Below are 27,195 nucleotides of genomic sequence, written 5' to 3' on the forward strand. Positions count from 1 at the left end.
CATCAGCCCATTGTACACATTGCATTCTCTGCCAGGAGCATTTTTCCTCTTTGCTAGCACGACCCTGTAGTGTCTTTAACTCATCTAGTGTATCCACCACCCTTAATGCAAGATTCAGGCATGTGTCATTTTCAGTTTTCGGCAACAATTCCCACTGATCCTTAAACGATATACAGTTCAATTTGCAAAAACCTCGCAACTTGATCTGCATAACCGTTTCCCATGGCACAAAGTCTTGTGACTTAACGTAAGCATTGCATTTCACCACGGCAATTTCAAGAGGTAACTGAATCGCATGTAACAAATCCTTAATTTGTTCACCGTTTTTCACAGGAGAACCAGAAGAGGTCATGAAACCTCTCTGTGACCACAATTGGCCAAAATCATGTACAATTCCAAATCCATATCTGCTGTCAATATAGATAGTGACTCTCAGACTTTCAGATGCGTGGCATGCCTTGGTAAAGGCAATTAGCTCTGCCACTTGTGCGGAATACACTCTCTCGAGCCAGGAAGATTCAATGATATATGGTACATACAGCGTAACCTGCTCTCAGCATTCCGACTGAGTCACTCAAACAGGACCCATCAACAAACATAATGCATTCATTTTCTTTTAACTGTGTATCTTGAATATCAGGTCGTGGCTTGGTACATAGTTCTGTTACCTCAAGACAATCATGCTCAACTTCCTCTTCATTATTAACCTCAGTATTCTCAGCAGAAAGTAGAGTTGCCGGGTTCAACACAGTACATCGCTTCAATGAAACATTAGGTGACCCCAGTATAATTGTCTCATATCTGGAAAGTTGAGCATTTGTCATGTGCTGAGTTTTGGTTTGAGTCAACAAAATTTCAACTGAATGCGGAACCATTACTGTTAGGGGATACCCCATTACTATGCCTTCGCACTGCGTGAGGCTCTGACCAACTGCTGCAACTGCGTGCAAGAAACCCGGTAAGGCTGCTGCGACGGGGTCCAAGGTAGCTGAAAAATATGCTACAGAGCGATTTGCACCTCCATGGACCTGTGTTAAGACAGACAAAGAACAAGCATCACGTTCATGACAAAACAGTAGAAAAGGCTTCGTGTAATCAGGCATACCCAAAGCTGGTGCCCTGCACATGCACTCTCTCAATTCCATGAATGACTCAAGCTCTTCCTTGGACAAGGCTATGGTATACGCCTCATCCTTGATCTCTTTCCCTGTCAGTTTTATCAAAGGTTTTGAGATAATTGAGAAGTTGGGTATCCACTGGTGACAGTAGCCCACCATTCCCAAAAACATCCTGACATCTCTCTTTGTTGTTGGGGGGTTCATTTGCAAAATGGCTGTTATCCTTTCCTTCGATATTCTCCTGGACCCTCTTTCAATCATGTGTCCTAAGTACTTCACTTCTTTTTGGCAGTACTGCAGCTTCTTGGGTGACACTTTATGTCCGTTCTTTCCCAAATGATTCAGTAAGGCAATTGTGTCATACCTACAGTCATCCCTTGTTCTGGATGCGATCAGCAAATCATTAATGTACTGCACTAGAGTCGAGTTAAAAGGCAGTACTAAGGATTCTAAGTCCTTTTTCAATATCTGATTGAAGATGGACGGTGATTCAGAAAACCCTTGAGGAATTCTGCACCAACTGTACACCTTGTCCAGGAATTTGAAACTGAATAAAAACTGGCTGTCCTCATGAAGGGGTATTGAAAAGAAAGCTTGTGATAGGTCTACAACAGTGAACCATTCAGCATCACACGGAACCTGAAACATAATCACTGCTGGATTGGGTACTATGGGGCAAAATTTTACCACAATCTCGTTTATTTTTCTTAAGTCCTGCACAATTCGAACTTTCCCACAAGGCTTTTTCAGACCCATTATCGGTGAATTACATGGGCTTCTCAACACTTCCTTCAGGACTCCCTGTTTCACAAAGTCCGCAATTATTTGTGACACTTGAATAAGAACATCTTGTGCCATGTGATATTGTAGCACCTGGGGAAACACTGCGTCTGGCTTCACTTGTACTTTAACTGGTTCTACTCCTTTTATCAATCTCACTTCGTTTCCTGTCAAATCCCACACTTTCTCTGTCACTGTCCCTTGTAACTCGGCAGGCAAGTCAATCACTGTAAGTATCGGGAACAATGTAATCAAAGGGTAATCTTCATTTGTGGTTCCTGTTTCTAACTCTGAGAACTGACCATCATCCCCTTCATCTTCACTGTTTGTCTGCACCTCAATTCCATAATTGGAACAGGTAATCGAACATTTTGTCTTGCACAGTAAGTCTCTTCCCAGTAGGGATACTGGACTTGAATCGCAGACTACAAACTTATGCAGTCCCTGGAAGTTGCCGATCTCAACTTGCACTGGATCTGTAATTGGATTTGTCAGGTACTGGTTTACTACTCCGACCACCCTTATGGTACGCCCTGAAAGTGGCAGCTTCGGAACCTCTGCACTTATGACTGTAGAGCGTGTAGCTCCGGTATCAACCAAGAATTAAACCTTGTGAACCATTACCTTTCCTTCTACATAGGGTCCCCTCTGATCTACTTCTAAGGACGCAGCAAGCCTGCACTCTTCACTATCTGAGCTGTCATCCGACCATTCCTCATTCATTCCATCTTCACCACGCAATGGGAACTGCTGTACTGTATTATTTTGGCTCATCACTTGACCTGTAACCTGCTGAGGAAGCATCACCTGTTGCTGTCCCATCGGAGCTAGTGGTAATTGCATTTGCTGGCTAGGTACCATAGGAACCTGCTGTTGTACTTGCTGTATTTGTGCTGATTGAACAAGCGGCATTTGCATTTGCTGCATGGGCTGTAGCCCCTGCATCTGAACCATGTTATTTTGGAAGTTCGAATTTTGATTTCTCAATTTTGGACCTCTCACATTTTGCAATGTACCGACATTAGTGCTTTGTTGAACGACACCATCCTGCACCACATTTGGGCATTCCCACTTCCAATGCCCCTGCACACGTGACATGGTGACATCCTTTTCATCCCTTGTGCGTCATTTTGAACCACAACAGTACTTAAGTCTGGACCGCGATTCACAAAACCTCGACCTCTTGGTTGTGCCTGAAACACACCATTCCCTTGCGGTTGCTGCTGTATCATCTGTTGAACTCCATTTCCCTGCATTCCAGCCTGCGCAGCCCTTATCTGCATCACCATCACATTTTCCTTCAACTTTTTCTGCTTCAGCTCAATTTCATCACTACAGTATTTTGCGTACTGCAATACCTCATCAATCGGCTTCGCTTGGCAACAAATCAAATGATTCTTAATCATCTGGTTAACTTCTGGTCTCAGCCCTTCAACAAATCTGAACACAAGATGGTTCATGTCTTTCGGCTCAATGGTCTCAGTACAACTGTAATGTTTGAATGCCTTCAACAATCTTTCAAAATAAGCATGTATTGATTCCTTAACCTCCTGTGAGGTTCGGTCGATTTTCTGCCAATCAGTCACCTTCGACTACACTTTCTGCTTCAAAAACTCAATCACTTTATGATAGTACTTCATCACCTCCTCAGAGCCACAAATCAGGTGGAACAATGATCTCAAACAAGGTATTCAAGTCTTCCCAGAGACACTGCGCATGCTTCACAAACCTGTCTGTTTGTTGTTACCACTCAATCTGTTTCTCCCTCAATCTGGGATAATCATTTGTAAAGGATAGGATGTCTCCTCTGGAGCACGACGCATGAATTAAAACCCCACCAGCTGTTTCTCTCATGGTTAGTATTTTTACCGATTCCGTATCTGGTGAAACTTTAGCTTGACTTGACCCTGGACTGTCACTTTTCTCCTTATCTCTTTTCTTTGCCCATCTGCCTTCCCATTTTTCTAACGCTCCCCAGATTTGCGCACTTTGCAGTATTTCTTTTAAATGCACTTTCATTCCGGCAGACCTCATATGCTCGAAGTCTTTTGAATCAAAGTCTAACCTGTAACTTCTTTTCAAATGTTTAGTGTTCTCAATATCAATGTTGTACTTGTCCGCCAGGTTCGCTAATCTCTGATGTACCTTGCCTACCTCTTTAGTAATCTTAGGACACAGATATCTCAGTTCTGCTTCTGTGTATGACTCTAATCTGTTCACCCCCATTGTTCCGTCCACTATTTCACAAGCTTCTACTCCCAGTCTCACAAAGTTCAGGTAATCATCTTTCTCTGCCGCTATTGCAGCAAGTGGTGAAGGTTTATTATTTCCCAGCCACTCGTTTAGTTGCTGCACAGAAAAACTTTGCAACAAGATATTCCCTGCCTGCATTATTGGAGTCTGTGATTTTTCCATACTCATTGTCTGAGGGGATAACACACTTGACCCTACTTGTCTTATCGCTTCTACAGGAGCCCCAGGTGGACTAAGACTTAACAGAGACCTAATGTGTTCAGCTGCTTGTGATCTTGGCAATACTGATTGAGGGGTTCCTGTGAATTCCCCTCCCGTTACATCCTGGGTCATTGCTCTCTGATCACCTACACCAGGTTTACCTTGTGCATACAATGGCACCGGTGGACCAACAGTAATGGGTAACGATATTGCAGCTGGTGTCTGACTTGGTCCCAATCCTCGTGGAGCTGCGACTCCAAAGGTCTGATCCTCTGAAGCCGGGGCAGGTATTAATGGAGGACCTGCTGCTGGGTTATACCCTGGTATCCGTTGTGGTTGCGGCTAGGGCAGCAATTGTGGAGTTGGCTCAATCTGCACTAACCTTGATTTTGTATACATCGAGTCTGGCGGCACTATCAGGTTTGTAGTAGTCTCTAGCACTGGGACGTCTGGATAGATTCTCTGTATCTGCAGTGGAGGTTGCAACTGTATCTGCATGTCTGGCACAGTGGGTACACTGACACCATTCTGTATCGAACTCGTATCACTAGTCTGTGCTGTATCAGTAACTCCCTTTTCCTGCATCTGGTTCCCATGACCCACACTAGTGTTCGGGACATTGCCGCTTGCCGCATAAGGTGGGCGGCGATCATGTAATATTCAGTCCATAAATTCTTCTTCGTCTGAATCATCTTCCTCTTCCCAAGGTCTCTTAGTTTCTTTAGGTTTACTAGAGTCTTTGTCGGTTTTACAGGTGGCTTTCTTTCCCTGCGTCTCCTCTCCCTGTGTTATTGCTGGGAACAATTTTAATCCATCAACTATTCCCTGTCTCCACATTTTGCTCTCATTATCCCACCTAGCTTCTGCATAAGTCTTTTCTGCCCTTTTTATTCTTCTTTGGAATTTCTCTTGTCTTTGTTTAAGAGCCATTATATCCCAAATCGCTAAAGCCTCATACTGAGCTGGCCTCGGAGGTGGTTTTTGTACGCTTAACATCCACCTCAAATTCTCTAGCACCCTTGTATTGAACGTCCCATGTTCTGGGAACGCCAAACATTCCTCTTTCTCGGTTAATTTGCGACACTGTTTCATCCATAAACAAGGTGCAACACCTTTTTTCTCCATAACTATGTAAACTGGATTAAGCTCAGGCGGTGTAGGCTCCCCTGCACTTGCCATAATGTATACCTCTCCTTTCAGAGCACTCTTAAAAGCTTTGGCAAAATTCATTTTTACGTCTTTTCTTCTTGTTTGTATTTAATCAGAAAGTGACTTTAATTCCCAGGACACTCTTCACCCACCTTTCTCAACCTATTGCCTCTCACGGATGGTAGCCAATCCGTGTGCGACCCCTCTCGACAACTGACCTATCTCAGTGCGGCACCACTGACGTCACACTCACACACTGTAGCTGACGAAGTCTTGTGTCTCGTCCGCCCCTCACTGGATCCACACCAAACTAATGCAAAAATTACTGCGAGCACCTTAACAACAACACAAATCTGCCGTTTTACTACAGGATGGGTAACACATCCGCTTCAGAACTTTACAGAGATTTCGCTTGAAGCCTCGGCCGTTACTCTCTCCTTCTCAGTTCCCACACCTGCAAGCAGAATTTGACCCGCAAATCCTACTCTCGACTTGTCAATGGTTCCTTCTAGTGCACTTTAGAACTTGCCAAATCTCCATCAAAGGTTTCACACATACATTTCGACTCAAACTCGACTTGTCAACCACGCCCGATTGACCTATTAAACCTCACAAATTACAACATAAACCCAAGTGTCTCCTACACTTATCAATATACTCCGGAGTCTTAGACCACAAGGGGTCCGTACATGAACAACCAACCACATGGATAATTTTGAGCACAAAGCGCCACACTCATATGAAGTACGCCGACTTCCCTACTCTCATACTGCGGAGTAACGCCTACTCCTACTAAAACAACATTTACCTGACCTAAATACACACAGATTTCACAATCACCTGCAAAAAGGCATAAGCTGAGCAAGCGCAAAACCCTCTACCACACATACTATGACGCAGAGAACATTCCCAACTCACTTAGGCAGACTCCGAGATCCCGGGAAAGTCAGGGTGAATTTAGAAACACATCATACCTCCAATTTGCATTATCACAGAAAAACTATTTAAACAATGATTCTCCGTCCTAGGGCCCCAAAGGGCCAAACCGTCGCTCTGCTACCAGAACTTTTATCGCGTCCCTTTATGATAATTTTATTTCACATCAGGACTCATTTTAGGCCAATTAATCTTTTGACCCAGTTGAGAGACACCTTAGAACGAGATAGCTAAGCAATATGTCAATCAATACATCAATAATATCATCAATATTTATCACAACAATGCATTTCACTTTAGTCAAAGTCATTAATCGTTTCAAGACACTACCATGGCCTTTCATTCATGAAAAACCACACTTTGTTTAGTAGAATTTTATGAATTTTATTCCCTATAAATTACAGTCTAATAGCAAATGCGTTAATCTCAACACCAAGAAACATATTAGCATAGTCACGATATGGCAACTTTGGTAAGCTTTCATTAAGGCGAGAATCACAAACATCAGAACGTAACACGCCGTGAACATAGATCAATTTAGCAGAGTGTCAATAACACGTCAGTTCAACAAAGCATAGTTTCGGTCATCGTTTCGGAACACCTGTCCTAACCACTGATTAGCATTAGCATGTTGGGCTTCATGCAAAATAATTTAGAACACTAATTTGGAAAACATCTATCTAAGGTCTCTGTCAAAAGTAAGCAGTTGGTACCTAGAAAGGAAAAGCAAACAGACAAATTACAATTGCATTGTCATAATTACCCTCCAAGGATTAGGTCAGCACACAGAATCAGTCTTCGTCTTCAGGACATCGGTTAGATCGCCATCAGTCAAAACTCAGCTCTGGGGCAAAAGGGCACTTCCCTCATAAGGAGGTAAAGTGTAAATGGGCAATTCTAAGGGCGAGGATGGTTTTAGATAAAGCAACGAGTCACCAAACCGAGTGACAGAGTTTCTGGACAAAATCAATAGCATTCCCTAACCCACTTAAATGACTCCCTGTGACATGGGTTTTTATCCCTTTTCCATTGTACATTCCGCCAAAATTCTATTGGTCGTTTGTTATACCCCACTATCTTTAACCTATCAAATTAAGCATTAGGTAATCCTAATCTTCACCCCATATTGTTTTACAAGTTTTTGATTGGTCTTTGTAATTGACGTCTTCAGAAGTGGCACGTCCGGTATGAGTTCATCCTTCTGTAATTCTTTGCACATCTTTTGGTCAGCAGTTCCATTGTCTTCACCGGTTTGAATGACCTTGTACATTACATTAATCTACAGTGTTGCAATTAAATTTTAACATTTAGTCTGTGGACGAGGGGAGATGGTGAGAACGGATCTAACATGGTTACATTCATCTTCCAAGCCGAAAGAAAAAAGAACAAGCAGGGTCATGTCCCCTGTGAGTCAGCGCACTGAAAAATAGAAAAAAGCATTTAATATGAGACCCAGGCTGCTAAGCTCCAGCTCATGCTAACTTAAGGCCTATGAGGTTTTCAATACAGATTTAATAACGCAAATGTTAGTATAAACTCATTTTGAATGTAACATAAACATTTTGTTCATCATTATTAGTTTGCGTATACATTAGTGGCCACTCTCTGTGGTCACAATTCAAGTACGTGTCTAAGCAAAATTACTATTATTAAAGTTTCTATGCAGTAATATCACACCTTAATTCATGAACACTTCATATTAATATAGATTATATAAGCTACGCTCTCTCACTACCTTGGCCCTATGTCCTAATTAGCACCTTTCTACCACACCATGGCAGTGTGTAATGTGGGCCTCAACCCCGAAACTGTTTATGGTGGTGTTGTCATGGAACTACAGTTGGTAGATTGTGGTATCGTTTGATACCAAATTAGTTGAAATAATTCCAGAAAGACAGTAAATAATATCGACAACTAAATGGAAAGGAGAAACTTCTTGTGTGCCCAATGTTTTATTCTAACACATGCTCTCTTATATGGCAAATACGGGTCATATTGCAAAAGCATATAATTATGGCAGGAAGCCAGGCTGGTGTATATGCAGCTAGGAAATAAATCCCACTATTTTGGGCAGCTATGTGCTGTGTGTGCAATTGGCTTCTTCCTGGACGAGTTGAAGTATAAATCAGGGACATCTTCCTTCGTGGTGCCAGGGTATAAAGCTTCTGAATGGCAAGTTAATTGTGACAATTAGCTTCTCATCTAAGAAAGATGCTATATGGACAGTCATTTCACCAGAGACAATTGCATAATGTAGAAGTAATTTTTGACGATTCTCCGATAGGTGCCCTGGTTTAATTGTAAAAACTATGCAACTAAATATTCTGAGGCAAATTCACACAGGCTTTTCTGAGAACAGGAAATAGCACTACAGGTGGTCTCTTTTACATACTCTTGAATGCCTTTGTGACATGACCATAAATTGACCAAGTCTCTATTAGCGAAAATGCAAAGATGCCACTGTCCTTTCTATTTGTAATAACTGTATATCGATCTTCCCAGAATATTCCAATTTTCTTCCCATTTTAGATGTTTTGGGACCAATAGACAAAAGCATCCACTACTTTCTATACTCATAAATGCTTTTGTGAATTGACTGCCGTTCAAATATGGGAAGAGAAGTTATCTCACTGAAGGACAAAGAAAAAGTGCTTGGATAACTTACCTTCTACTCCCATCCCATGTGTGGGAGTAATTGGAAGTGCCCCATCTCTTTATGAGTGCATTCAACATGATCAACCATTCACTTCTCCTCCAGTATGTCTTGAAGCTTGAAGTGTTTGGCACTGCAAGAAAATGAAAGTTACTTTATCTGTAATGACACACAGTACTTTGCCGTCCTTTCAACATCTGGCTAAAGCAACCAAGGGTGTTCCACAAGGATTACTGCAAGAGGGGCTATATACAAATTGCAATTTGAAGAACATTTAGTACACAGTACTACAATAGTGCTATCCTATCTATTCAATGAGAATATCCTCACACAGCATGTTTACTACTTAGTAGCTAATGTGGAAGGGGCTTAGGGGGTGGTTGAAAATGGAGCATACTTGCTTCAAAATACGTGGGATTAAAGAAAGAGTAAATAGGGCCAAAGGAGAGTTAGAGGGAGGTTTTTGAAAGGACATGCACCTACTCACAAACTAGCAATCCCATTGCTATTCACAAACAGCACTTCTTTTTGCAGCAATCCTTTATTAATGTATTATTGGTATCCAACAGTATCCTTAGGATCCTAGATGGTCAGCCATCAAAAGGCGGGGGGCTCTGGGAACAAGCAGAGCCTGGAGGCAACTAAACCAGCCCACAAAAAAAACACCCAGAGGGGCAAGAGAATGGATTATCTCACGGGACCAGGGTGTAGGCCCCTCGGAATTAGTGGCCCGGATTTGCACAACATCCAAAGGCAAAGGGCAGAAAGATGGGTGTCAGTGGGCCAAAGATATGAGGAAGTTGGGGAGAGGAAAGTCATGTTGATCCAGAGGGGCAAGAGAAATAGGAGGAATCTGTTTGGGCACCCTAAAGGGGAGAGCAACATGCGCAGGAGGACAGGATAAGATGCAGGGGTTGACAGCACCCAGGTGCTGAGGGAGCAGGGAATGGTGCAACCAGGGCGTGTGAGATGCTACAGGGTGTCACGACTTGAGTGCTTCTTACCGCTATAATCAGCCAGTCTCTGGGAACCACTTGGTTTCTTGCTTGTTCTGGATTGACCAAGGTAGGAATGGGTCTTTCCAGTGGCTATGGTTCTGCTGAGAATAAAGCACCAAGCAGGCCATAACTTCCAGAAGGAGTCCCAGAGGAAAAAAACAACGTGGGAAAAACCTCAGAATTAAGGACTCCTGTAAAAAAAAGAACAAAAACACAAAAAAGAACTACAACAAACTGCAGGCAGAAAAAGAACAGGAGAAATTCAAAATCACAGGATAAGGGAGCGAGGAGCACAACCACGAAGGAAGTATTTGCAACACAAGGAACAGAAAACCAACTTGTGCTTATATACTGAAAAACAGGAAGTGACATACAGGAAATATTGAAGACACTATCTTGGATTGGGAAAGACCACATTCAGGTGAATTGAAAAATAGCCATATACTGAAAAACAGGAAGTGACATACAGGAAATATTGAAGACACCATCTTGGATTGGAAAATACCACATTCAGGTGAATGGAAAAATAGCCATAGTATAGAAAGGTAAAGAGCAAAGCATGCAGGGAAAGGAACACAGACTCTTGGGAAAAAGAAACATGACTAAGGCAAGGAAAAGAAAACGGATGAAAAAAGAAGAAAAGAGGGAAACAGCAAGCACAGGTAAGCAACTAAAGAGGGCAAGAGTGAGGGCAACGTAACCAGTGCCCAAAGAGAAAGTTTAGCCAAAAAGCGGACTGCGTCCCGTAAGTGAGGCGCCACCGGTCTTTACCGCGTCACACAGGGAGAGCGCTGCCTACCATTTCAGACCATGTCCGGGCAATCAACAACAAGTAAAAGTCCCCAGATCACCTCGAAGGCATCTAGATTGTCATTAATCCTATATGTCATACTTTCATGAGTAGCAATGCAATGAAGTTCCATGTGTCATTTCCCGACGGTGGGGACCACCGGCTGTCTTCATTGCTGGAGGATGCAAAGCTTCGTCACAGCAAGTGAAGCAGCAACCCACCTATTTTCATGGGAGGTGAGGTCTGGGAGGTCTGAGGCATCATGAAGCAGAGTGAGGTGAAACATAGAGGGAACGGGAAAGGGACAGTATGGTAGAGCCAATACCATATAACAGTACGGTTGGGCTGAGACCATATACTCGCCCAGGTGATGGCAAGAGACAGGTACAAGGGGATATGAAGAAAATCACAGTGATGGGTGTTGCATTGCCACAAGAGGTCACGAGGAATCAACTTGGCCCACTTAGGTTTCCACGGCAACCAGTACCAATCATGCAGCACCTTGAAGTACTGAAATTTAAGATGGGATTCCTGGAAGATCCAGTCATGTCTTGTCAGGAAAGAAGCCCACACCTCTGTGGAATAGCCCTTGCTAAGCGCCGTTTTCCATGACAGCGGTGTCACAGTGCTTGAGGGACCATAATGTAGGTCTTTGATACGTAGCCCATGAAGGCCCAAGACCAGACTCCAGAAGATGCCCAGAGCGTGAAGGTATTACATTCAGACAAGATGGGGAGCGTTGGCGGTGCCGACCCATGTGCCACGCCCAGGGAATGCATCAACTGGTGGAATTGCCAGTGCTCCACAGGCCGAAGGTCAAATTCCACACAAAGTGTTGGGAAGCTCTAAGGTACAGCACCATCGTACATTTGATCCACCAAGAGCAGGCCCTGTGAGTGCCAGGTATCCCAGGAGAGCGGCGCACCCACAATGCGTATGGCAGAATTGTGCCACAACGGGGCCTTCACGTGCAATAGCGGAGGCACACCTAGCACCTGGTGTGCATCCCGCCAGGCTGCTGTCGTTGATGCCAAGACTGGGTTAGAGGACACCACACTGAGTGAGGGAAATAGGTAGGGCAACAAGGGTGGAGACAGAGCACCAAACAGGTAACACCCAGATAAATGAGGCTGGACAAAACCCAGCAGACAGGGTAGTAACTGACACAGGCTGTGGTGGTTTAGCAGGGCATAGGAAGGGCATCGCTCTTAGACCAATCCATTTTGTGCCCCAACAGCAGAAAAAAATCATCAGTGTGTGACATCGCAGGTGCTATCGATGTCCGGGAACTGGACAAATGTAACTAAATATTGTAAGCATACAGAAGGGCCTTGACATCACCCACAGCAGTGGGGATGCCAGTCACTTTTAGTGAACAACGGATTGCAGCCGCCAGGGGCTCCAAGGTGATAAGAAATAAAAAAGTGGAACAGCCCTGGCATTTCCCATGCACCACTGCTAATCAGACAGCAGCCCGCAGCAGAACAGCACAGCCTCTGGGGCATTATAGAGAAGATGCATCTACTGAATAAAGTTAATGCCCAAACCAATATGTGACATTCCTTGAAAAAGATATCACCAATCAACACGATCACATGCCTTCTCGGCATCCAAGGAAAGCGGCGGATATTCACAAGGATCATCCTTTGTCTACCACAAAAGATGGGACAAAAGGCAGACAGGGTCTTGGGAACTGCGGCCCAGGACTCATGAATCAGGAATGTTATGGCCTTACCCAGGTGAATAGATAACACCTTGACTAACACTTTCATGTTGACATTAGCAGTGATATTGGGCGGTAACTGACACAGTCCAGGGGGTCCTTACTGACCTTAGGAAAAAGGGTAATGCTGGCCTTGTTGGAGATAGCCTCTTCAACCTACAGAAACGCCATCATCGGGAGCGGACCAAGAGGTCCTTTCCAGCTTCATAAAATTTGCTCAGGAATCCATCCTCCCCGGGAGATCTGAATGTAGGATGGGCCACTATGGCACTGGCCACTTCCTTCTCAGTGATGGTCCCCAACAAGATCTCCTTGCCTGTAGCAGATAGCACAGGGGGGCCAGGAAGACTTCCATCTGTTCTGGGGTAATAGGAACAAAACCAGGCATAGACGTCACTGTGGTGAATGAGGAGGGCACCAGATGGATCACGTCTCACTGAGATAGCTAGTTGTGTTTCCCTTTGATATAGCTGAGAGCCAGCCCATCTTCTCACCATGGTCATGACGGCACCACAGCAGCTCAAAGAAGGACTTTTCAGAAGCCTTGGTGAAGTAGGAATTCAGCTGTTTTTGAGCAAGTTCCAGCTGTCAGGGGACAGACGGTATAGGGGAGGCTGTGTATTGAGTTGTGAGAGTGCACACTTCCTGTTCTAGAAGATCTCTGGCTGCATGCTCCTCACGTTTGACAGCTGCCATTACTGCCATCATATTGCCCAGAAGGGTCACCTTGCAGGCCGCCCGCAGCATCGTACCAGAGAACACTGTGCCCCCAATTTCTGAGAAGTAGGACTGGATATAATTGCGTAGTTTAGCCTTCCTGAGGTGAAGGGGGTGCATTGTGACCCACAGCCAGCTCAAGCAACATCAGACAGTTGTCAGAGAGTCTAGCCTCTAGAATAGAGCAGGAGGTAATGTAGGGCGAGAGCTGACCATGCATCAGAAATTAATTGATCCAGGACTGAGACCCATGCAAGCAGGAAAAGAACATGTACTCCTGGTCCCCTAGGTTTAGGAAGTGCCACACATCAGCCAGGGCATGGTTGGACACCACGTCCCTATTGTAGCACCCTGACTCGCCTATTGTGCATGTATCTCAGCCCGTCTGTTCTAGGATGGTGTCTGGCACAAGTTGCAGTAACCCAACAGCACTGGCATTCTGCCAAGGGAGGGCAGGAGGTGGGAAAGCAGAGCAAAGAAATCAGACTTGCCTACAGTTCAGCATAAAATGCCCCAGCCACCACTTGTGTATCCAAAACCCACAGTTTCCCCAACACCCAATGGCCCCTCACATCCAACCAGGTCCTGAACACTGAGCAAGACAAGGATTACATATAAGGATGGCAGCCCCACACTTCTTCAAGCTATTGTGCAACAGGGAAGCAGCACTGAGATCAGCCACTGACCTGCTACTACTAATGACTGTGCCCACTCACTCCCGTTTTAGCTTGGCGGACTCAACAGAGGACAGATGGGTCTCCTGAAGGAGGGCTTTGTTCACACACATTTTTTTATGGAGACATAGTGGGACAGGCTGTTGATCTTCATGAAGATTAGGATAAGGATTGCAGAGGGGGAAACACCTAGAACAATGATTCCTAAACCACAAAGTTGTGGAAAACAAAAGTGAAACAAAGGTTTCGTTTTCCACAACTTCTTGGTTTTCGGGCCTTAACTACGCATGTGTGAACCACATACATGCTTGGTTAAGGCACAGAAGAAGGGAGTCGACGCGGTGAAGGAGGAGGTAAGTTGGGCTTGGACTGGGGCTGTTTTTTTGGGGGTGGCGTGGGGTGAGGGGCTCGGGTTAGTAGGGTTTGGGGGGTCAGGGATTAGGTTTTAGGGGTGGGTTGGGGGGTCGGGTGCTTTAGGATTTAGGGGCGTGCGGGGGTGGGGACTCAGGGTATTTTTAGTTTTTGGGGGTGGGGTGGGGGGCTTGGAGTGATTAGGGTTTAGGGGGAGGGGGAGTCAGGGTTTAGGTTTTAGGGGTGGGTTGAGCAGTTGAGGTGCTTTAGGTTTTAGGGGAGGGGTGTTGGGGTTGTTGTAATTTTAGGGGTGGGGGTCACAGTAATTTTTAGGGGTGGGGGTTAGGGGGGGACTCATGCTGGAACTGCATGCTGATCACTAATGCCTTTACCAGGAATGCCTTTACAACGAAAAATCTTTGTAAAGGCATTTGTGGTAAAGGCATTAGTGATACCAACGAGGTCGTTGATCCGAACTCGTTGTTGAGCCATGGGTGGTTGAAGCACTCGTGGTTTCAACATATTACCTTGCAGAGGACATAGTTCAAGAACTGGAGTGGGAAACGTCTACCCAGAGCAAGGAAAGACCCCTAAAGTGCTAGGAGAGAGCGCATTTCAGGGACAGAAAAGTAGACCCCTTGGGCTCGAACCAAGCGGGACCCCGGGTGGGTGACCCCAGGAGCCGGATGGGTAGGAGGGGAAGGGGCAAGGAAGGGGCACAACAAGGGATGAAACAAATCAAAACAAAACAGGCCTGTGGCCCAACAGGGAATACTACTTTAAAGCTGAGCTCTGGAGTCTGCTGGCAGCACCATCTGCTGCACCTGGGGTCAAGGTAAGAGATAGGGAAGAGGCAAAATGAAAGGTGGGCCAAACCCTGAGAGGAAATGTCCAGCCTCCCCAGGAGTAAGGGGGGCAGCCACAGTGAAGGAAGTAAAGGAAAAGCCACTAGCGTCCATCCATTCCAGGTAGAGGCCAGTAACTGATCTCCCTGGAATATTGAGACACGCGCATTCTACACAGAACCTATTACAACATTATTTACTAAAGCTCAAAACATAACACATCCCTTTCCCTTCACCCTATAAATAATCGTCACCAAAAAATGAAAACAATACAAAATAAATATGTAACAAGACTAAAGCATAAACAGGGAAAAATTAAAACCAACAACAAAACAATTCAAGGCCTAACATAATCATTCAAATAAACTGGAGGTCTATGTATTCTTGCACTCCTGATGAACTCAGTAACCTTCATCTCTTCTTCTTCAGATGAGTCCTGTGTGGCACGCACATTCTCTCTTTGACTGCAAGGCAGACTTGTGTTAGAGGTCTCCCCCTCTCCTGGTACATCCAAAAACACATGAGTGTTCTCACTTGAGTTAGGAGTCACCCCCTTCGTGTCTCCTCTATTTGCAACCAACATTGCTCCTGAGCATCCTTCATTCGCTATACTTTCACACACGCCACTCTTCTGATACAGTGCCATATTTCTGATGTTCCATCTCTCACCGCCATCAACTTCAATATGAAATGTGTTGACTTTTAATACACGAGCTTGTCCCTTGAATTTTGAGATACCACTTCTAATTCTTCTAGATTTTATTTTGACCCAATCTCCCACACTGATTTTATTAACTCTTGCTGTACTCACTACCAAGTACAACCCATTCTTGAAGCCAAGAGGGAACTAATTTTGAACCAGGTGAACGCCCCCTCATTAACTGAAAGGGACACATGTTGGAAGTACTATGAACTGTAGTACGATAGGCCCAGATCATGTCAGAGTTAATTTTCCTTACATTGCAATGTTTAGTTAGCGCTAATTGAATAGTACCCTTAACTAACCTGTTGGCTCTCTCCAAAATACCATTTCCCTGTAATTTATACAAAGAGGTCCTCGAATGTCTCACACCACAACGCCTCAAAAACGAAAGCATTTCATTGGAAGTCAACTGAGTACCGTTATCTGTAATCAAAACTAGAGGCATACCTTCTTCGACATAAATCTCCTCTAACACTTTTATCGCTGTGTTTGTGGTGATATCCCACATGAATTTCACTATGAGCCACCTTGAATGCACATCGACCACCACCGCAGCAAACCGTGACTCAACCAATAATTAAGAGATGGGTCCGATGAAATCCAGGCATATTGTATGCCATGGTTTTCCTAGATTTTCAATATGGCCACAGCTCTTCCCAACCCCGACTTTCAACCTCTTCTCACTCTCCTTGCATAGGTTGCACCTCTCAACCCAACCTTTGACCTGTCCATCCAAACCTGGCCACCAGAACACCCGTTTTAATCTTATACAGGTCAACCCCTGACCTAAATGGCCCTCATGCGCCAAATTAAACAATTTGAACCTCAAACCCTCAGATGGGACATACTGATCATCCCTCATTATGACACTATCACCACACATTGACAGGCCATCCAAAACATTTAAGTAAGGTCTTAGTGCCATTGGTAAGGCACTTTCCCTCCTAGGACCTTTTCAAATCAATTTAATAATTTCCTTCAGACAATTGTCAGCATTCATCTCTTCCACCCATTCTTCTTTCGTAAACGTACCCAAACCACACTCAACTACATCCAGGACCGAAGCTACTGCACCCTCTGTGTCACAATTTTTCATAGAATGTGCATCAACCATTTCCCAATCAAGAGGTATCCTAGACTAACAGTCTGCTTGTACATTCTTTCAACCTTGTACAAATTCCACTCTGTAAAGGTATTCCTGTAACCTCGCCGCTAATCTAGCCAACCTCGCCGAATCTTCACCTGCTCCTGCTGAAGACAAAATCTTAGACAAAGGTTTGTGATCACTCTGCAGAATAAATTCCAGTCCCCACACATATATTCTAAAATATTCAACACCTCAAACTGCAGCTAAGGCTTCTCGTTCTATAACCGAATAATTGTGCTCAGCCTGATTTGAAGTCCCAGAGGCAAACGCAACTGTTCTCTCTTGACTGCCATGCATTTGGGACAAAACAGCACCCAAGCCAGTTGCACTTGCATCAACTGTCAATATGGATTGCAACTTAGTGTCAAATGCAAAAAGAATATCAGCATCCCATCCTTGTTGCCAAAATGGGGTAAGTAGAGTCCGACACCAACCTATGTTTGAACACACAGAGTTTAATTGGAGAAACACGACCTAGTGTCCATCCATTCCAGGGAGAAGCCAGTAACTGACGTCCCTGGAAAATTGAGACATGCACATTCTACACAGAACCTATTACAACATTCTTTACTAAAGCTCAAAACATAACAGTAACCTTAAGAAATGATTACATCTCCTCTACTACAATTGTGTTATTGTGGGAATTAGGAATATTTGAATGTTTCTATAAACAGATTACTTGTTTGTTGGATTTTTGGATTTTTTGTTGCTAACTTTCAACTGTGTCTGATACCTTAAAACTTTGTTGTTTGGGTAATTAACAAAGAGGTTTCCTAAATAGCTTGTGGCCCATGTCTATCTCCAAATAGTTGGGTGCTGTGGAAGCTCAGTTTTAGTACATTATGCCTATTACCTAGTGACTTCTTTCATGTTCATAGTACTGTAGAACCACATGCATCCTTTTGGGTGACTTTGGTGTACCTTTAGACTCAAATCACTGATGGTTGCCTCTGAAGAATAATAAGTCAAGCAACTAAAGACAAAAGGGCAGTAGAACAAGTCAGGAAAGTTAGTGAAAAGCACTGCAATGCTGGAAGAAAAATATGAATGTTCTTTTTTTCTGATAGCTTGTAGTTTGTCAGTTCCTGTAGAGTTATTTCCCAGTTGTTCTAGCGTAAAGCGGAGATGGTTGTCAGTCACATGTGCCAATGTCACTGTGACCTGTAGTTTATGAAAGAAAACAAAAGAGGGGTTAGTAATGGGCGCATACCACGGAGACTGAATCATTGTTTGATCTCACATTTATTAGGTGCTGGTTCAATAGTGTAATTTTAATGGTATTGAGTAATCCACTATGTTTAATTATGTGCGGTTTAAGTTCAGCTAGCAAAACATTATTTAGAATGCATTTCCTTTGAAAACTTCAACATGCTAAATTAATTATTTGGAGAGCATTTCAGACTGCAAAGGTTTGCAAAGTTTACAACAAAAGTATTACACTGGAATTTCTGCAGTACATGATAACAAAAATCGAGTGCTAGGTGGAGAGGGCGTTTTTACGAATGAACAAAAGGAAAACATATATTATTAGTGCTGCTTCTATTAATAAATATCTGATATCTGCAGTATAGATGTGGCGAACAAGCCATATATTTTAAGGTGTTAGGAAGAATATTAATATCAAGGTCAACGACTGCTTTTTGTCACAATATATCTAGAATGTGATTTTTCAAACATTGTGAGAGACCATGCCGCAGTGTCAGGCTTAGTGGTAGAGGTGCGGGAGACAGAATACCCTTCTAGTTTTTGTAACAAAAATGTATGCTACTTGTTAGGATGTATCTAGAGTCGACTGGGAGCTAAAAACAGCTGTGGCAAATATGCTCAAACCGCCCCCTCTCCCTTCGTCTCCTCGTGTAGTCTCTCTCTCCATCCATCCCTTCTCGCGCTCTTCTTGTCTCCTCTCTTTCCTCATCTCTGATCACTTTCTCTTCACCTTTTTCTTCTCTTCCTCTCTTTCTCTCGCTCTTGAAGACTCCATGGGCCTAATACAATTAACTTTGGGCATCTGGCGAAAATTGACAGATGTGCAAGGGACAGCCTTGGGCTTTAAAACTGGCCTCCTGCGGCTCCAGCCCACTGGGGAAATGCCCTGTGGATTAAAAGGCCCGTCCCACCCTGGACGTGTCTTCCTGTGATTAAGTGTTTGCAAGCATAGCGGTTATTTTCTGAATTCTGATGTGCCTTTCGTTAGGAGACAAAAGGCCTGATTACGACCTTGGCGGATGGGATACTCCTTCACAAATGTGATGGATATCCCGTCTGTCATATTACAAGTTCCATTATATCGTATGGAACTTGTAAACTGACAGGCGGGATATCCATCACGTTTGTAACTAAGTATCCCATCCACCAAGGTATTAATCAGGTCCAAAATATTGATTTGTTTGTAAAATGGCTGAAGCAGACCTATTCCTCATTGCAGTGATTCCCTTGAACATTTGTTTGTGCCTAGCAGTACCACACAGTTTGGAGACTATGGGCCTGATTCTAACTTTGGAGGACGGTGTTAAACCGTCCCAAAAGTGGCGGATATACCACCTACCGTATTACGAGTTCCATAGGATATAATGGACTCGTAATACGGTAGGTGGTATATCCGCCACTTTTGGGACGGTTTAACACCGTCCTCCAAAGTTAGAATCAGGCCCTATGATCTCAAAGTCTTCCCAATGTAGATTGCCCATCTAATGTGTGCCATTATGGGTGAGAAGTAGTGCTCTTTCATCAACTGTAAATAATTTTAATTAGGAGGGAAAGTTTATACAAATGCTTTTTCTCCTCTGCTGTCACTTGCACCCTAAATGGCTATGAGAGGTGTAAGAATTTGACTTGATTTACAATGATGTGATTTGTTTGAGATGTTGTTATTTTTTCTTGTAGTTCTATGAAGGACCAGATACTCACTCTCATCTGATTGGAACCCATTGCGGCTCTGTCCCTCCCCCTGCCATCTCTTCATTTGGAAGTTCTATGACAATTCAATTCCAAACTGATAATAGTGTGAGCAGAAGGGGGTTCCTCTTGGAGTGGAATGCAGTGCAAGCCTCAGAGGGCCCCTTACCCACTATCGCACCAGGTTTGTCTCTGAAACTATTCTGAATTTTCCATGATTTTAGCAGATTTTAGAAGATTTGTGATACTCTAAAAGGTATGTTATGTCTGACTTAATTGGAAGCTTTTATTGAGACATCCATCTTAAAACGTGGTTATTGCTTGCTCTGAAGTCAGAGTACTAACACACCAAGTTTGTTTTTCATTGCACTGGGAGCAGGGCATTGAAAACTTAACCCCTACAGATGGCTCTCTCACTGCGGAGGTCTGCCAACTCAACTCCCTGAGTCTTCAAAGACCCAGAGGAGGAGGGAGACTGCAGGTCGCACTCTTGTGGCATCAACTACTGTGTATCCTGTCAGTGAGGGTCTTTGCAGACCCACGCATACAGAGAAATATAGGCAGCAGCAAAGGGTGTCATGGAAGGGTGGCAGTGCAGCAGGTATGGGTTTTCTATTGCATAGTGGCATAAGGGTGAGGGAAGTGAAGATTCAGGAAGTGATAACAGGATGCCAAGTAGTCATTTTATTCTTGTGGGGGAAGGACGAGGGAAGGTATTACTGAGGGTGGATGTGCTGAGTGGCAGAATGTCAAGAATCTGTCGTTGTTATATTTGATTGGGATACAGGTAGGCAATATTGAGTAAAGTATGGGTGAGTGTCAGGATGCCTGAATATTTATGTTTTTTATATTTGGGTGGGAATTTTAATATGTGAGGATGAAAGACACTCATTGGTGAGCATTAAACACCAGACGGACATAATAGTAAAGCAATCTGACAAAGGTGGTATGATAGTGATACAAGATATGGTGACGTACAAGCCAGGTCTACCAACACCTGCACAATGACCCACACTGTAAAACACTATAAAAAAAACCTCTGTCAGAAATACAGAAATCTATCATTGAGATTACTTCTCTTTGAAGCAGGAACCTCTGGTTTCTTCGGTCAGAAAGTTTCTGTTTTATCACCCGAGAACAACGGTTGTATATACTCTTCTAAAGGTTCATAAAAATTGACAAACCCACCTGTTAGGCCTATCTGTCTTTAGCACCTTGGCTAATATATTAAGCTTTTTTTATAAAGGACTTTTTCCCTAAATTGTAAGATTCATCGGTGGTAGTTTGCATATAATCACCCTCATTGAAGACCTCCATTTGATAATGAAGCCAAACTACTTGCAGCAATTGATATCAAATCCTTGCAAACAAAGATTATCTAGAACAAAGGTATTATGGTCTTTAATGACATTTTGGATTCTAGACCACTCCTTAAAATAATGCCAACATGCTTCATTGTGCCTCTCCTTGATATAGCCCTTACCAGGAATTACATTTTACTTGTTGGACATTATTATAAACAATGCATTGGAACATCTATTAGGCAATATTTCGTGCACATCCAAGAAAGCTCTTTGTGGACAATTTTTTAAAACAATTTGTTTTTGCCAATTACAATCCTTTTATGATCAGCTTTTGGTAGAGGTACATTGATAATATTTGTTACTTACCATTACTTACTATCGGTTGACTTTGACAATACTCTTGTTTCCTTGCTTCTCATTGGGCAGCTCTTCCCTACTTCTCCCTGCTTTCACTTTTCTTCTGTTTTTTGTCCCTGGTATGGAGCACAGACAAACTACAGCTTCCTGTCTGAGGCCAGTGTCCTTCCACTGACCGTCTGCTTCTGTAGGTTACTTTTCTTGTTGCGGTCTATGGGAGTGCATATGTTTGCAATCTGTCGACTTCCCTCTGCTGTCTGTCATTTTGCTCCAAGCTCCTTCTCCTACACCCTCTTCGTGTTGCTTGCCTGTCATTTCATGCCCCGTGCCACAATTTGGTTGCTCCCTCCAGTCCCCTTCTCACCCTCCTCCTCCTCCTCTTGTTGCTTGCTCTCTCCCTCCTGCTGTCCGTAGTAGTGTTTCATAGGTGTGGCTCCATGTTGTGTCTCTTGGTGCACTTTCTGTGAAAGCAGGGTGAGCTGTACAGACTATAAACATTAGATTACTGGATTTGCCCACAGTAGGCCACACAGAGGAATGAGGGCTGCTCTCTTTTCTGTTATTTTTTTCTCACAACAAAAGCTCTTATTGTTAGTTTTCACACTGCTATCTGTGTGTGTGTGTGAGAAAGTAGCCTCTTTCTAGCATGGTTACCCCCACTTTTGGCCTGCTTGTGTGTGTCAGTGTGTTTTTACTGTTTCATTGGAGTCCTGACAGCCAGAACCCCAGTGCTCATTGTGGACACCCTATATGTCAGTGTGTTTTGCCTATCTCACTGGGATCCTGCTGGTCAGGACCCCACTGCTCATAGTTTGTCATCTAATGTGTGTGTTGTCAGTAGTGCTGAACCGTGTCACTGAGGCTCTGCTAACGAGAACCTCAGTACTTATGCTCTCTCTGCTTTTAAATTTTTCAATATGACTTAATTTACCAATTTCAATTGACACACTGGACCCCCCCCCTTATAAGTCCCTCGTGTATGGTACCTAGGTACCCAGGGCATTTGGGTTCCAGAAGATCTTTATGGGCTGCTGCATTTCTTTTGCCACTCATAAGGAGCTCAGACAAACCCTTTCACAAGACTGCCAATGCAGCCTGTGTGAAATAGTGCACACATTATTTCACACCCATTTTCACTGCACTTACGTAACTAATAAGTCACCTATATGTCTAACCTTCATTTAATGAAGGCTAGGTGCAAAGTTACTAAGTGTGAGGGCACCCTTGCACTAGCAGAGGTGCCCCCACATAGTTCAGGGCTAATTCTTGGGTCTTTGTGAGTGCAGGGACATTGTTACACATGTGCACAATGTCCAGATCGATACCTATATGTAGCTTCACAATGGTAACTCCGAATATGGCCATGTAAGGTGTCTAAGCTCATGGAATTGTCCCCCCATTCCAAATCTGGTATTGAGGAGCCAATTCCATGCATCCTAGGGGCTCCACCATGGACCCCCAGTACTTCCAAACCAGCTCTCTGAGTCTTGCAATGCACCTACAGCTGCTGCCACCTCACAGACAGGGTTCTGCCCTCATGTGGTCTGAGCAGCTTAGTCCCAGGAAGGCAGAACAAAGCATTTCCTTTGGTAGCAGGGTGTTACACCCTCTCCCTTTGGAAATAGGTGTTACAGGTTGGGGATGGGTAGCCTCCCCCAGCCTCTGGAAATGCTTTGAAGGGCACAGATGGTGCCCTCCTTGCATAAGCCAGTCTACACCAGTTCAGGGACCCCTTGTCCCTGCTCTGGTGCGAAACTGGACAAAGGAAAGGGGAGTGACCACTCACCTGTCCATCACCACCTTAGGGGTGGTGCCCAGAGCTCCTCCAGTATGTCCCAGACTTCAGCCATCTTGCTTTGCAAAGTGTGGGTACACTCTGGGGGACTCTGAGTGGCCAGTGCAGCAGGTGACGTCAGAGACCCCTCCTGATAGGTCCATACCTGATAGGGTAGCCAATCCCCCTCTCAGGGCCTTTAGGGTCTCACCTGTGGGTTCTCTTCAGATTCTACTTGCAAGTTTCCAGCAGGAATCCTCTGCAACTACTACTTCATCCTCTAACCACAGACTGCTCCAGGAACCGCTGTAACAGCAACAAAGTATCCAGAAGGGCTACTTTTCCTCTGCAACTTCAGCTCCAGCCAGCACCTGCAACAGTTCTCATGGTGTGCACTCTCTGAGGACTCCCTGTCTTCACCCTGCACCAGAAGGACTGAAGAAATCTCCCATGGAGTGACAGAGTCACACCTCTGCTGAAGCAGGCACCTCCTAAATTGATGACCGGTTCTCTTGGACTCCTGTCCTGGCAATGAGCGTGCTCCTTGGAACACAGAGGGTGGACCCTGTCAACACAAACTGTCCTGAGGTCCTGCTGTCCCAATTTGGAGGAGGTAAGATCTTGCCTTCCCCGAGAACGACAGTACCCCTGCGCACTGCGTCTTCTTCACCTCTTGAGGTCTCTGTGCACTATTTGCAAAATTCCTTCATGCACAGCCTGGCCCAGATATCCAGCACTCTATCCTGTGACGCTCAATTCACTGAGTTGATCTCCGAAGGCGTGGGACCTTCCTTTTTAGTGCTGCACCAACACATTTTTCACCTCCTTTGTGCCCATGTCCTGGGTCTCTCGTGGGTGCTATCTGGGTGCTCTGAGAGCTCTCTGAAGTGCTGAGAACCACCTTTTCCTCCTCACACAGAGTTGAGGCCCCAAGGTCCCTCCTGGGTCCAGATAGCGCCTACTTGATGCAAAATACGACTTTGCTGGAACCAAGGCTTGTTGGAGGAATCCAGCAACAAAACTCACCTGCATCCAACTTCTCTCTGTGGGACATCCAGTGCATCATGCAGAAACCCACTCACATCTTCCTAAGGTGCATTTCTGCAGTCTTTGTCCAACTGGGGACTCTTCTTTTGCACCATCTTCTGGGTTGGCAGGGGCTCCTGTCCTTCCTGGAACTTCTTTTGATTTCAAAACTTGGTCTCCTTCTTTTGCAGGTCTTCAGGACCAGGAATCCACCATTTGTCGTTTGCAGTCTTGCTTGGTTCATGCAATAACTCTAATCACAACTTGTAGTGTGTCCTAAGGAAACTTTCAGTACTTTACTCCTGCTTTTCTGGGCTCAGGGGTGGGGTAATTTACTTACCTTTACTGTATTCTTACTCTTCCAGCGATTCTGCATACACTACACTTGTCTAGGGGGGAATGCATGATTCACATTCCACTTTCTTAGTATATGGTTTGTGAGGCCCAGACCTATTTTCTCCCATTGCATTCTATAGCATTTCCTAATGTTTGCACTAGCCTATGTCTAATTACTTACCTTATTTCGGTGTCTAGTGTATATATCGTGTATAATACTGACCTCCACGAGGAGTATTGCCTCTAAGAACTTTTTGGTACTGTGTCACCCAAGTAAACTACCTTTATTTTTGGTAACACTGAGTATTGTCTTTACATGTGTATACGTACTGTGTGACTACAAGTGATATTGCAGGAGCTTTGCAAGACTCCTAGTTCAGCCTAAGGTGGTCTGCTATAGCTACCTCTATCAGCCTAAGCTGCTAGAACACTACTGCATTTCACTAATAGGGATAACTGGACCTGGTATAAGGTGTAAGTACCCAAGGTACCCTCTACAAACCAGGCCAGCCTCCTACAGTGAGAACACAGCCAGCAAAGGAAATCCATTAAGGAGTCATGTCTGAGTCCAAATCTGGGTCATGTCACTGGTTCACATTTAATTGACTTAGGAAAGATAAATGCTTCTTTGTTCCTGTAGAAATCAAAGCTGCCTCCTGCAGGGTATGCACAGATTTCTGCTGAGAACACATTAACTGAGCAAGATGCTTTACCACTTAGCTCTAAGTACAGCCATTTCCATCAGACTTGAGGTGGTTAAGACCATGTTTTGAGATTATCCAAGTATACAAAGTGAGCCTGCTGTGGCACATTCATATGTTAGAAATGCCAGCCTGACATGTCTGGTTCTAATCCCACCCCTACCCACTTTCCAGAGGTACTGGCCTGACAGGCAGCTGACCCGCCTCCAAACTGATCCACTATCCAAGGTTTCACATTTGACTGATCTTTGCCCAGCTCTCCCCCTGTGACATGAGATGGACTCTGCACTGAGCATGCCCAGCTTTCAGAGGCAGAATCAGACATCTGATTCACCATGTTATAACCCTACCTGCCTTTCAGAATCGTTGTCTCACATGGGACTGACTCCCTTTAGCAATACCAGCATGGCATGTGACAGACTGCCTCAGCCCATTCTGCCTTTCAGAGCCACTGCTTTATCCTGTGGCATACTCTGCTCTAGCCTCAATTATCTTTTTGGAGACCCTGGTATAAGGCAATCAACATTGCCCCAGACCTACCAGCCTCACATGTTACAGTATAGACTTTTGGCTCTAGCCCCATCAGGATGGAAAACCAGTTCTAGCACTGACTGATGGAAGGACACTTCATCTGCCATGATGAGTAGATTGGGGATGTGCTAGAGCTCCTGCCGCTAAAGGATGATTGAGACCACCTTATTTGAGGAGTACTAAAAATGTAGGTGGGGGTTCTGCAAGAAAGTAGTCAGGATTGGATGTAGGGAACTATCCAATCAATGTATAGTAAACAGAATAAAACCAGAACCTCACATCCATCTTCTCAAAGCATTGATGTACAAAGGTAGAAGAGATCTCATAAGAGGAAATCTCTACCTGAAACCTGGAAGAAAGAGAACTCAAGGAATCCTGACTCCTTCTGGCATCTAGGGACTGGAACTGCTCTCCAAGGCTGACCTCCTATTACTTTGAAGTTGACTAAAGAGAAAAGGAACCATTTTCTGCAAACTATGGGAAGAAGAGGTCATACCAAATAGTTCTGAATCTGTCCATGAGCTGCATTTTCCCACTTGTGTGCAGTACAAAGAAGGTGTAACGCCTTTAGCTAATCTGCATTTTCTCAGTATCAGGTTCTGATTTGTTATTTGTATTAATTTTTCCTTGATGGCCTAATATTTCTCAAAGTATCTACCGAAGTTATGACCCTAAATATAAATGATTTTTTAAACCTATTTTGCATGCATATTCCCCAAGTAAGCTTCCTTACTTGTATTGGTATTTCTCAAGGAGCAATTGCAAGATTGCTTGGAGTCCCACTGTGGAGGCTGTGTGTATGGCCAGCTTTAACCAACTGGACCAGAGTTGGCTTGTGCAAATTCTAGAACTTCCCCAACAGATGTCCCACCATTCAATTCAACTCCCAACCAGCTTCAACTACAATATAACTGTCTCATAAATCAACAGGGTACACCATAGGTTCTTGATGGGACACCACTGTTAGTCCTTCAATTTTTCTACTAAAAGTGATATGATCCATCATGATAGGTATTGCTCGCAGCTTCCTGTAGTCTACTAGTGATGACAGCTGTAACTGATTGTCCACCTGTGATCCCAGTAATCATAATACATCACTTGTTCTAACCACCAGTTTGCTCTTTACATATTGTCCTGAAAACCATTACTTTAGTTTTTGAATAGTTGATGGTTAGGCATTTGTCTAGACAGTACAATTGTGTTGCATCAGTCGAGCACTAGAATTTTGTGGGT

The 27,195-nt window shown here is 44.2% G+C and overlaps 1 protein-coding gene across 1 annotated transcript in view; it reads left to right on the forward strand.

The window, feature by feature from the left end:
• CUBN (cubilin) overlaps positions 1 to 27,195 on the forward strand; it is a 1,111,275-nt gene that overhangs the window by 631,882 nt on the left and 452,198 nt on the right. Inside the window, exon 39 of the mRNA XM_069211549.1 lies at positions 19,922 to 20,117. Within this exon, the coding sequence (XP_069067650.1) occupies positions 19,922 to 20,117 (196 nt within the window). The remainder of the gene's footprint in view (positions 1 to 19,921; positions 20,118 to 27,195) is intronic.

The sequence above is a fragment of the Pleurodeles waltl genome, chromosome 10 (genome assembly GCF_031143425.1).
Source record: "Pleurodeles waltl isolate 20211129_DDA chromosome 10, aPleWal1.hap1.20221129, whole genome shotgun sequence".
Lineage (NCBI taxonomy): Eukaryota > Metazoa > Chordata > Amphibia > Caudata > Salamandridae > Pleurodeles > Pleurodeles waltl.